Below are 12,688 nucleotides of genomic sequence, written 5' to 3' on the forward strand. Positions count from 1 at the left end.
CAAACAACTTTCTGAGTCCTGCGTCTATTGTACTCGGAACAAAGGGTTTTCAAAATAGCACATGAAGAAATAGAGCTCCATTTTTTCTGAGAAATAAGTAGTACAATTCCACTTTAACAACAGTATGGGGGATGCTGATGGAGACCTTTGAGATCAATTCAGGTGGCCTGTTCCTGGCAAGCTTATCATCAATTTCGTTTCCCGCTATATTTCTATGTCCTGGAACCCAGATCAGAGAAATGTGACCTGCACACCCAAGAGAAATATCTCTTCTTTACATGAGTTTACTAGTTTCGTTCTGCACCATGGTGTCGTCAGAGCCTTAATTGCGGCTTGACTATTGGAGAAAATGTTAATATTTCCCACGCTCCCGCATTCCCTAAACATTTTGCATGCCTGCAAGATCGCAAAGACTTCTGCTTGAAAAACACTAGCAGAGTTCGGTAGTTTAAAGGAGATAGATAAATTGGCTGATTTAGAGAAAACCCTTGCTCCGACTCCCGAATCCATCTTGGAACCGTCAGTGAAGAAGAGGAGCAAGTTTGGGAGCAGGTTTTTCCCTCGATCCAATCCTGCCAATTTGGAAAGATACGGATATGGATAAGATATTCCTTAACGAATATTTCTCGAAATTGAAAACATGCGTACAAATGCATGCGCAATTTTGTATAAAGTTTTTAAAAGATTTTTTAAATAAAATGAGAAGCTTTTGTACCATATTTAAGGTGGACTTCCTTTTCAATTAATTTTTATCATAAACTTCATTAACGGCCGCTTGTTGCGTTTATCGCGTAAAAATTTTTCGTCAATCATAGATACTTAATTCATAATCATACAAAGCAGGCTCAAAGATATCGACGACTCCTTAAGAGACGAGCAAGCTGGTTTTCGCCCTCACCGTAGCTGTGTTGACCAAGCTAACACACTTCGGATTATAGTAGAACAATCAGTTGAGTGGCGCCCTCCGCTCTACACGCTGTTCTTATGCTTTAAGAAGGCGTTCGCCACCATCAAACGAGACGCAATATGGCTGCCACTGAGTAGAAAGAGAGTTCGCGCCAAAGTAGTCCGCCTCATTAAAGCCCTCTACGAGAACTTCGAACTGGAAGTGCTTTACAAAGGCGATTTCAGCGATCCATTCACTACCAACGCTGGCGAAAGGCAAGATTTTCCCCTGTCGCCCCTTCTCTTTGCCATCGTCCTTTATGACGTCATGAGGCAATTAATCCTGCACGAAAACGGCATCGCATGGGGTTTCATCAGACATCTTGAACACCTGGACTTCGTCGATGACATCTGGCTCCTCTCTCACAAACTCTCTGGCATCCAAGCGAAGGCGGACAAACTAGTCGCGCTGGCACGCACTGTCGGCGTGGAGGTCAACATCGCCAAGACCAAGGCCATTAGAGGGAGGAGAGGGGAGTTCGCAAATCTCTACGAATATTCGGCTCATGCGTGAATTCCGTATTGTTGTACGGAAGCGAAACATGGCTGGTCTCTAACACCTACACACAGAAGCTACAATCCTTTATCAACAAATGCCTCCGCATCATCTGCAGTATATTCTGGTCAAACACCATCAGTAACGACGCACTATGGAGATTAACGAACAAGGAACCCATCCTTAGGCAAATCAAACACAGAAAGTGGCAATGGATAGGTCACACTTTGAGAAAACCAGAATGGCACTAGACTGAAACCCGCAAGGGAGCGGAGGTCGCGGTCGACCAAAAAACCCTTGTAGAAGGTCGATGTTGCGCGAACTAGCAGATGCCGAACCGTGTACGATGGAAGAGTCTTGTAGGGTCAAGGGGGAAAATAACTTATAAATTGTAAAGTACTGAACTTCTACAGCCGCGGTGAGGCTTATCGTATTCAGTGTTGCCACAGCGATGTACACATTTCTATCTCAGTGAGTGTTGTAGAAATTATTTCTTTTCATCTTCGCGTCGAGATGCGAAATGTTAAAGCATAACTTTTTAACATTAATTTTCAGTCCCAAGCCAGGCCCGAGAAAAATAAAAAAAAAACACTTTCGAAAGGAAGTTTATTGCTTTAGAAGTTAAGAAATAAATCTTGGAGCGTCTTTTGAAAGGAGAAAAACCATCTCACATCAATTTGAATGAAGCAACAGTCCGGACTATCAAGAAAAATGGAAAATGAATAAGAAGTGGAGTTGCTGCAGGATCATTCACATCGGCAAAACGTGTAGCTCGCCTCCGCGCGTCAAGAATTGAGAAAATGGAAAAGGTACTCAGCATTTGGATTGATGATTGCTGACAAAAAAAAAATTCGATTAGGTGGCATTATTATCAAACAAAAAACACTAAAATTTATAAACAACTTAAAGAACAGGGAGCATTCTCTGTCAACCCAGATTTTGTGGCAAGTAAAGGTTGGTTCGCAAAAAATAGCATAAGAATCCAAGGAGGAGCTGCGTCAGCTGATAACGGAGGTGCTAGAACGTATCCAGAAAATATTAAAAACATTATAGAAGAGCAAGAATACACAGCAGATCAAGTTTTCAATGCCGACAAAACCGGGCTTCGGTTGGAAAAAATGCCCAGTAGAACCTTTATATTGAGAATAGAAAAAACAGCACCCGGATTTAAGGTGTCCAAAGATCGGCTAACGCTCATTTTGTGTAGCAATCCACCGAGGGGCTTGATGACAAAACCGTTGCTAGTTTATAGACCGTTAAATTCACGTGCACTTAAAGGCGTAAATAAAAAACACCTTACCGGAATATTGAAAAGCAAAGACCTTAGGCGACTGAAAATTTATATAAAAATTGGTTTTTTGTTTTGTGCCAGACGTTGAACGTAATTTAAGGCAGAAAAATTTGAGCTTCCAGGTGCTATTACTATTAATTACGATAATGCTCCATGTCACCCATCATCCCAACGGCAAAATACTGTTCATGCCACCTACTTCGTTGCTCCAACCATTGGATCAAGGTGTTATTTATATCTTTAAAACGTATTACATAAGAGAGTAGTATTCAGAATTTAAAAACAATTGAATTGTTTTTTGCATTTTCTTAAAGTATACTGTGTGAAAATTGGAAGTGAATCCGACAAAAACTTTTCGAGTTATTCAACAATTAGCAAAGGGCACTCGAGCACTCCGGAGCGTTCGCAAAACTTTAAATGCGTTTTTCTCAAAACTATGTTTTTTGAATTGGTGATTACTGTAACTTAAAAACCGCTTGGTACATTTCAAAAATTGTATACTATTTATTTTTGTTTCAATAATTTCGATTTTTTTTTTAACAATTAATTGTCGGTTTTTTTCTCGAAAGTCTGAAAAATATTTGCTGTGGCCACCACATTGTTCATTTTGAAAAAAAGCAAGCTTCGATCTATTAATAAAACTAATTTCTCTTGTCCGATTGATTTTAGTTGAATCTCCAAGTACTTGTGATGATCACCGCAAGGAACTTCTGGAAAAATGGGCACAAACAGCGACAACTTTTACAATAATATTTTTTTTTTAATTTTGTTAAAGTCAAGTCGAAACATGATGTATTAATGCCATGTTTTATTTTCGTAAAATAAAGCAAAAAAAAAACTATAAAGAAAAAATGCAAATTTTTAAATTTAAATGAACCCTAACTTAGGTGATTTCATATTTAATTAAGCAAACGATTTTAATGCACCACAAAGGCGTTTAAATTTCTACTTCAAAGGCATTGAATGAAAAAGTGTTATTCCGCCCCACATTTGGCTAAGAGGAATAAAATTAAAAGTGCGCTAAAAGATAGAGAAAAACAGTATCAATTTTCAAACTCGTTAGCCTCAGCAGCTAAACCGACACACAGCCACATACTTTATAGTAGTTTCTGCGCAACGTTCCGCTTGAGGGGCGAGAACAATATTTTCCATTTTCTTGCAACCTGACGAGCTCAAGTTCAAATACAATAGATATTGTGGCTCATAAACTTAAACATTACAATAAATAAATTTTTTATTTAATCGCTTTTTATATAATGTTGGCATTACGGAAAGCTATTGTAAGCGCGGTAAATATAAATCTATAAAAAAAATAGATACAAATAAAAAAAGGATACTGCAATAACCACTTAAAAAGTCATTAGTTATGTTGAAGGAAAGCTCTGAGCTGGAAATGTGGAAAATGAAAATGAAAAATAGGAGAAGATATAAGTAGATAGAATATTTACTGAAGTAGAGAACTTATTAGGTTCCTATGAAGAGTAGCTCTCATAAAAAAAATTATGAAATGTGAGTGAAGCAAACGCAAAGCGAATACCACGGAAGAAAATTCACAAAATACACACTTTAAAACGTAAATGAAATATACAGTGTTACAGAAAAATTGTGTAAAAAATATTTTATATTGAAAACGATGCTCATTCCTCTTTAGAGGCTGCTAATCTTTTAGCAGACTTATTCAGTACACGCAAGCGGATGCTTTCTCTCAAACCGTCCTCACCTGCAGATGCTGATGGTCTTTCAGTGGCGATTTAACCCCATATTATGGAGATTAACTAGCCACGAACTAAAAGGGCAGCTCCATATAGGAATTGCGTATCCACCCATTCGCCGAACGGCGGAATTGGTGGCCACCCAAGTACTATTTGGGAGAGCATCGTACCGACAAACTTGCCGAAGGAATAAAATGCACATATTTTCCGTAATGTGGAGGCTAACAAAGGATATTTTTGCACGAGGCAACCCACTTTCGGGAAAATGCTCCCGTCGAGCAATCGATGGCTCGGGCATCGGATGTGCAGGCCCGAGCTCCACACCTCCCTATGACCGGAACAGACACCCAGGGTTCTGGAGGAAGCGCACTACTAGTAGTGAAACGTGGCACATTGGCTATGCCAATGGAGAGCCGAGTGGGTGTGAGCGATACACCGAAGCGATCCGAAGGAACTGAACAAGTTGTGGAGAATGTGGAGATGGCGGACAATCTCTCAGTAGACTCAGATAGATCTCTGGTACCGAGTAAGTCCTTGACAACGGTCAAAACTGGTGGGAATCAGGTAAGTACTGGTAAAAAGACTGAAGTTATTGGTTATTCGAATGCAGGTGTTGGTCTATACGCAAGGCAGATCAAACGAAGAAAACAGAAGACGAAGAAAGCCGAAGCATTAGCTAAGGTAAGTACTCAAGCGTCAATTTCGACACCTGTAATGGAAACGGGAAAGCGTGGCAGAACAGAGGATTCCTTTGTAACGTTGCACTCTTCCGGAAACGAAATGGGCTCTGTGCCAACGACCAGGAAGAGGAGAAAGGCAAAGAAGAGGAAAGTCAAGAGACGGAATTCGGGAATGCCTGCATCCTCGACTCAATCCAAGGCAGACAAAAGCTAAGGGACCTCAAATGTCGAATGACACTCTTCTGTCAACGTCTCGCGAATCATTCGTGAGAATGGCACCAAAGGTAATGACGGTGGAGATACATACCGACAAGCAAGACGGTCTACTGTCCAAAGGACAAGCAAGACTATCTTGACAGCTATCTTTGGAAAGCTATCGGTGAGTCGAAAGACGCGCCGACTTTCGAGGGTAGAAGCGTGGTGGACGGATCAGCGATTATGTAGGCAATATACATACATAAAGAGCGATGGTCTAGTCTAGAACGCTGTAGAACTGCAAAGTGTTTTGTGGAAGGAAAGACGTTTGGTTGATGGTCGGTACCATTACAGCACACAACCCATGAGTTCAGCATATGACCACCATTGGAATCACTGAGGACCCAATGTGCCTGTCATGCTTGGTGGAGGCGGATAGCACTGAGCACTTTCTCTGTGAGTGTTCTGCCTTTGCTAGAGCACGGCTACGAGTTTTGGGTTCCGATGTCATGAGAATGAGCAAAATTCGTTCTCTAAAACTGGAGGATATTTACAGATTTGCCAAAGAATCTGGAAAATTCTCACAGAACTAACTATGTGTATCTCTGTCTCTATTCTTTCCTATCTCTTTCTCTGATACTTCTCTCTTCCCCTCCTTGACTATCTATGGCTCTCAAATTCACCAGACGGGAATCCGATGTATTATTCTCTTTTTCGCCATTTTGGAGAGCAACTAAACCCAACTAAAATATTCACCAGTTTCGAGGCACTGAAAAAATCCATTGTCCGTGAGTGGGCCAAAATACTTGAAACTCCCCCAGCCACCAGAGGGAGTCTCAGTGGTCTCATACGCCGACGAGTGCACGATAATGGCGACTACCTCGCCAGCCATTCTAACTTGTTCACTGCGAGGAATTTACATCTCTCCCCCACTAAACCCACGGCGACTGCGAGGAATTTACAACTCTCCCCCACTAAACCCACCTGGACAAAGGAGGTCAAGCTACAACTCAAGGTGAAAGTCGATGATACACAAATTCCGACGGTTAACAACCCCAAAACTTTGTGTGTAACCTTTGACAGCTTGCTCTCCTTCTCAGCGCATACAACCGCTATTGCAACTAAAGTACAGAATCGCAAAAAGGTTCTCAAATCACTCGCCGGCAGCACTTGGGGCAAAGACAAGGAAATGTTGCCGTCGACTTTTAAAGCAATAGGCCGACCGGTTCTAAACTATGCTGTGCATGGTTGTTGGCTGGAACCAGTGATTGGCAATGGACGAAGCTTCAGACCTGCCAAAACACTGCATTAAGAACCGCGACAGGATGTCTTCTGATGTCACCTATACAACATCTACATGATGAGGCCCTAATGCTGCCTATTAAGGAGCATAAAAAATTGATCAGTAAGCAGTTTCGGCTAGGGTGTTACCGCAGCCCTCACCTATGCAGACACCTGCTCGAGCCTGAGCCACCTCCCAGGTACATCAGGAGGCATCTCCTCAACTACGCGGACGAGATCTCAGACAAAAGTAACAGACCGCTACTTCATCGGACAGTGTACAGACAGGTTATAAACGACATTCATCGGGAGACTCTCACCACGGACGAGATCTCAGACAAAACCAACAGACAACTACTGGATCGGACAGTGTACAGACAGGCCATAAACGACACTCATCGGGAGACTCTCACCACTTTCTTAAGCTCCCGACCCCCGAATGCCGTTATCGGAGTCCAACCACCACCAATCGCAGACGAAGAGCTCCGACTTCCCCGAGAGTCCCGCGTAATCTTGGCACAATTACGTTCTGGATATTGTAGCAGGTTAAACTCCTACTTATCCAGAATCGACCCCGCCATACTAAACATATGTCCAGCATGTGAAGGCACCCCGCACGACACTAACCACCTTTTCACATGCCCCTTTAAACCCACTCATCTAACACCCCTCTCCCTCTGGACCCAACCCGTCGAAACAGCTAGTTTCCTGGGCCTACCGTTAGATGAGCTAGACGAAGACAACCGGTGATTACGCTACACTGACAGGGCAAAGGTACTGCTACAACAACAACAACCTGAAAGTCACATTCGGGCCGCTTGCGATTCGTTTCTGGACCGTCTCAAGGCCATGGTCAATGCAAAAGGTGGTCATATCGAGCAAAAGTATATTGATTCTTAATTTTGTATTATTTTCACACATTTTTTACTTTGAATTGAACAAAAGTAATTTTCCAAACTAAATTTACGGCTTTTTATCGAGTGCGGGACCCTGTATTAAATACTTTTATAAAAAAAAAATATATTAAATACAAAATAAAAAATATTGTTAAAACTTGATAATTCTTGGCGCTGCTATTATTTAGAACACAGGTGTATGTGTATTTGGATATGCTGTGGATTTATGTTGCGTGGATTTACATGTGTAGCTAAGAGAGATGGCAGTCCAACATTTCTTCCAACATTTATAAACAAATCAGTTGTTTGCAATAACATCGCCAATATTTGAACGAAAAATTCGGTTTTACTATTGCCTTTGCGTACCATAACCGCAAATGTTTTATTCATCAAAAACAAAATTAAATTAAAAAAAAAAACGTTCTACAAAGAGAAACTGTGTGCGATAGCAGTTTGTTTTTCACAAATAATAATTGAAAACATTTTCCTTAAGTACTTAAGTTCTCTTACCTTACAATGAGATCGTAAATTTCCTTCTTATCGAATACTTTACAATATGCATGCAGGACATTTAGGCAGGCATAACGCATACCCGTCCAGGGGATGGACTGTGACGCCAATGCCTCCCACAAGGGGCAATTAGCGTGTCGATCCAAGTCGAGCATTTTCACCATGGTTTGATGATTTGTTTTTGGTTTTTTGTTTTAGTTACTTTGCTTTCGAATATTTGCTGTGCCAAAAACATATGTATGTATGTATGTATGTTTAAACACCCTGTTTATATGTTGTCACCGCACAACTGACAGCAGCATTTTCAAAAACATCAAATTCTATAAACATCATTTAGTTCAATTCTATTGTAAATTTGGCAATTTCCACATTTCCTCGTTTAATGTTTTTCTTTAATTCTTTATTTACAAAAACAACAAATAAAATTAGCACATTAACGTCTAGGTAAATTATGCGCTGTAAACAAAATTTGAAAACCATTATCGTTTTGGCAGTTTTAGGATGCAAATAATTTATGAGATGCCGACGTTCACTTTTACCGTTTGTTTTGGTGTTTTGGTGTGTTGGTTGGTATGTATTTTATTTAACGCCATCATTTTGACCTTAGAAATGAACAACGAATCATTGAACAACAACAACAAAATTGGTCGCAGGAGGATTTTCTTCAATACAAACAACCGTGCTCAAAATATTTGGAAGCCGAGGAATTAACAGTTTTCAACTATATTTTATTTTTATTTTTCTTTATATTTTTTTAAATATTTTTTTTAACTTTTTTTTTTTTTATATTGTTTGTTATATTTTTTTTATATTTTTTTTAAATTTTTTTTTATTTTTTTTATATTTTTTTATATATTTTTTTATATTTATTTTTTAAATTTTTTTTATATATGGGTAGTCGAAAAAGTCTTTTCGTATTTCTAATCAAACTTCAACTCATATTTTTTTTATATTTATAATGAACTTTATTAATCCAAATATGTACCATTTTGGTCGACCACCTTTTGCCATTTTTCTTCTAGAGATATTATTCCATCAGTGTAAAACTTTTGTGGTTTCTCGGAGAAAAACTGCGACAAGTAATTTTCACAGGCTTCTATTGAAGCCAACTTTACTCCATTAAGGGAGTTCTGCATTGACCGAAACAAATGGTAGTCCGATGGTGCAAGGTCAGGGCTATAGGGCGGATGCATCAAAACTTCGCAGCCAAGCACTCCCAGTTTTTGCCGAGTCATCAAAGATGTGTGTGACCTAGCGTTGTCCTGATGGAAGACGACGCCATTTCTGCTGATCAGTTCTGGCTATTTTTTTTACTTACTTCGATCTCATCAGTTGTTGACAGAAAAGTGTAGAATCAATCGTTCGAGCAGGCTGGAGCAGCTCATAGTGGATGATTCCTTTCCAATCCCACCAAACACACAGAATAACCGTTCGAGGCGTCAATCCTGGCTTTGCGACCATTTGTTGAGCTTCACCACCCTTGCACCATGATCTTTTTCGCACATTATTGTCGTATTTGATCCACTTTTCGTCTCCTGTTACCATTCGCTTCAGAAATGGTTCGATTTCATTTCGTTTCATCAAAGATTTTAATTCGGTCCATTAAATTTTTCATAGACAATTCATGTGGTTCCAAACATCGAGCTTCTTTTTGTAACCAGCCTTTTGTAAATGGTTCAAAACCGTTTGATGATGAATGGTTATAGTGGAGTGTCTGGAGCGTTAAAAACGTTAAAACCTAGGATGTCTTAGGGACTAGATGAAATTAAATTATCTTTGCGAAAATGTGTTGTGAATAACATAAATAATAATCTCTACCTATTTAAAAGTTGTGCATTTGATTTTTAAAAAGCAAAAATTTATGATTGCAATAACTTATGTGCTATAATGCAAATAACGTTGTAGAATTTATTGTTTTTGTAACAGAAGTGGAAGCAAATGAAAAAATAAATAGATTATGGATAATTAAATATTAAAAAAAAAAAAATATTATGTAAACTATTCGTTTATTTAAATAATTAGCATACAAAAACAAAAAAATAAAAAATTGTTTCCTGTTATTATAGCATAAAAGTAAAATCGAATTAATTATTAAAAACAAAAAAATTATGACTATTTAAAAGAAAAAAATGAATTAACAAAAAAATTTGTCTATTGAAAAATTTAAATTTTTTCAAATATCATCTTCAATTTCACTGATGTTAATCATAGGCGCTACATTTAGACAGCTGTCGTCGGTTCTCTGTAGGTATGCTACACTGCAGTATAATCCACTTTTTCGGCATCCGCATGCAGCTCCACATCCTTTTTTGCAATTGCAAAATAACATTTTTAATAAATTTTCCGGAGCAGGTAATTGATTCGTAAATATTGGATGATAGGTATTATTGGAATAGTTCCATCCCCAATTTTCGATGATTAAATCATTCCCTAACCACATCTGGATTTGTAGGTAAACCCGTTTTAAGTGTTCAAATGCTGCATCAGATGTGGGAGGTAACGAAGATAAAAGAACACTTGTGTCTTTGCCAGTTGCTTTGATGAAGGAATTGAACCTGAATGTATTCAAATCTGTCATTTTTGCCGAAGCACCATACAGTCCCAAAATACATGTAATACCAGCTTGAAATATATTATTTGCATCTTCATGTACATTTTTAAATACTGCTGCTGAGTCATGTAGATCATTCCGCTTCTCAAAATTTTTGATAAACTTAATTTTTCCTTTATTGTAAAACGCAGAAGTAGTATCACAGCCCGTGAAAGCATGTAAAAATAGAACATGTTCTTTACATGCTGGTAGAGATTTTTCTAAACTTTTCGATGAAAATATTTGTTGGTTAACTTTGCCTCGGGATGGTTTTAAAAAATATATTTCACGATCAGTAGGCGCCAATGCCATTAACACAACCAAGACGTCAATGTCTTCAGAAATTACAACAATATTTTGAGATTCTAAGCTAATTGCTGTATCAACAATTAATTTATCTGCATCGCTTTCCGCTTGGCATGTAAAAATATTGTTATCAGCTAATTTTATTCTTAACATTTCGATTAGGTGAGATTTATTTTTTTTATTCGTTAGAAATTTATCTTGAGCGATTTTTAACGGCATATTTTCATCAAATTCAATATCTGTACTTATATTTTTTAGTGCGCGACGATTCCTTTCAGCAGATTTAATACCGTCCTTCTTATATCCATCAAATATCACGTATGCGTTATTATAATTATTCCTCAAATATCTTACGTAATGTTCGCATATAATTTTGAATGTTTCATTTAATTGCCATTTGCAACGATATAACAACATGCCTCCATCAATAACATAATGAACATTTTCTAAGCTTTTCAAATTAATCTGAATTTCTGGGAATAATTCGTAGAAAGTTGATTTTTTTGTCTTTCGCATTTGGCCATCTTCAAACAGAGCAAGTGGATATTGCCAGTTCATAATTCATATAAGTTTTTAGTTCATCATCTGTTTTTTTCAACACACAAATACATTGAAACAGCAACAATGGATCAACGGGAATAACATTGTTATGAATTTTTATTTTATTATTTTTAGCCAATAGAGAATTTATTTTATCTTTCCTTAAAAACTTCAATTCGCGTACATTTTTCCCTTCGATTTTCTTCATAACTTTTAAACCTTCTTCAAAAGCATTGTAACAATTTATACTTTTATCACCGGTAATTCCAGTGGCAATTGACATAATTGCATCTCTATCAGGAAAAGGACTGTGTTCTTTGAAAAAGTCTACCAATCTTTTTACATCGATACCATCCCTTTCTATTCTAGCATCTGTAGAATCACTGTGTTGATGACTTTTATTGAAAGATATGAAAATTTTCTATGCTTTGAATAATATCTTTACTATAAATAACTCCTCTGATCCATTTATAAACTACACTTTCAGTGGCACCTCGTTTAAAAGGACCCCCTTCGACGCTCATTCCTTTCATTAAAGTCTGCTCAATAGTCTGATCACTTGCAATACCAGAAAAAAAAATATCTGATCGCCTAGATGTGAAATATCCTGTTGTATATTTTTCGAACTCTGCTGGATCCATTATATACTGTAATTCCTTCATATCTTGCAGATATGAAAATGTCCTGATGCGTGGAATAGTGGAATCATCAGCTCAATACTATGTAGATGTAAATTCCAATCCCCCATACGGTCGGCAGTAATGAAGTCTTTCAATATTGTTACCATTCGAAAATACGTAATCCATAGTTTTGATGTTTTATTTTTATTTTCTAGCTCAACTAACTTATCTTCAAAAATTCTACTCAGCATTTGAAATCCTTGGTTTTCTGTAATTTCATTGTAATTGAACATTTCAAAAAACATCGATATTTGTTCGTCATTCAATACATTTAAAAAATCCGCATTATTCTCCTTAAGATCTTCAAAAATTAATTGTGCTAAAGCTTGCTGCAATAAGGTATGAGCACGTACTGCTCTAGCATAGGCACGTCCTGACGTTATGTGATCAATCGTATTTTCTGGATAAATGGTAATTAGAAAGAACTTCTTTTATCCCACTTCCAGCCATAATATAACCAATAATATATAACGTTGGGAAGATGTTTGTCTTTATCTATTTAAGTAAAATTTAACGTAGAACTAAAAAAATTCAAACTCAATATTATGCTCCAATATATTAATTTT

At 37.7% G+C, this 12,688-nt stretch overlaps 1 protein-coding gene across 1 annotated transcript in view; it reads right to left on the bottom strand.

Moving 5' to 3' along the window:
• Window positions 1-8,398, bottom strand: part of LOC129242916 (four and a half LIM domains protein 2) — a 167,970-nt gene extending 159,572 nt beyond the window's left edge. Inside the window, exon 1 of the mRNA XM_054879848.1 lies at window positions 8,007-8,398. Within this exon, the coding sequence (XP_054735823.1) occupies window positions 8,007-8,170 (164 nt within the window). The 5' untranslated portion in view covers window positions 8,171-8,398. The remainder of the gene's footprint in view (window positions 1-8,006) is intronic.
• Between the last annotated feature and the right edge of the window lie 4,290 nt (window positions 8,399-12,688).

The sequence above is a fragment of the Anastrepha obliqua genome, chromosome 3 (assembly GCF_027943255.1).
Source record: "Anastrepha obliqua isolate idAnaObli1 chromosome 3, idAnaObli1_1.0, whole genome shotgun sequence".
Taxonomy (NCBI): domain Eukaryota; kingdom Metazoa; phylum Arthropoda; class Insecta; order Diptera; family Tephritidae; genus Anastrepha; species Anastrepha obliqua.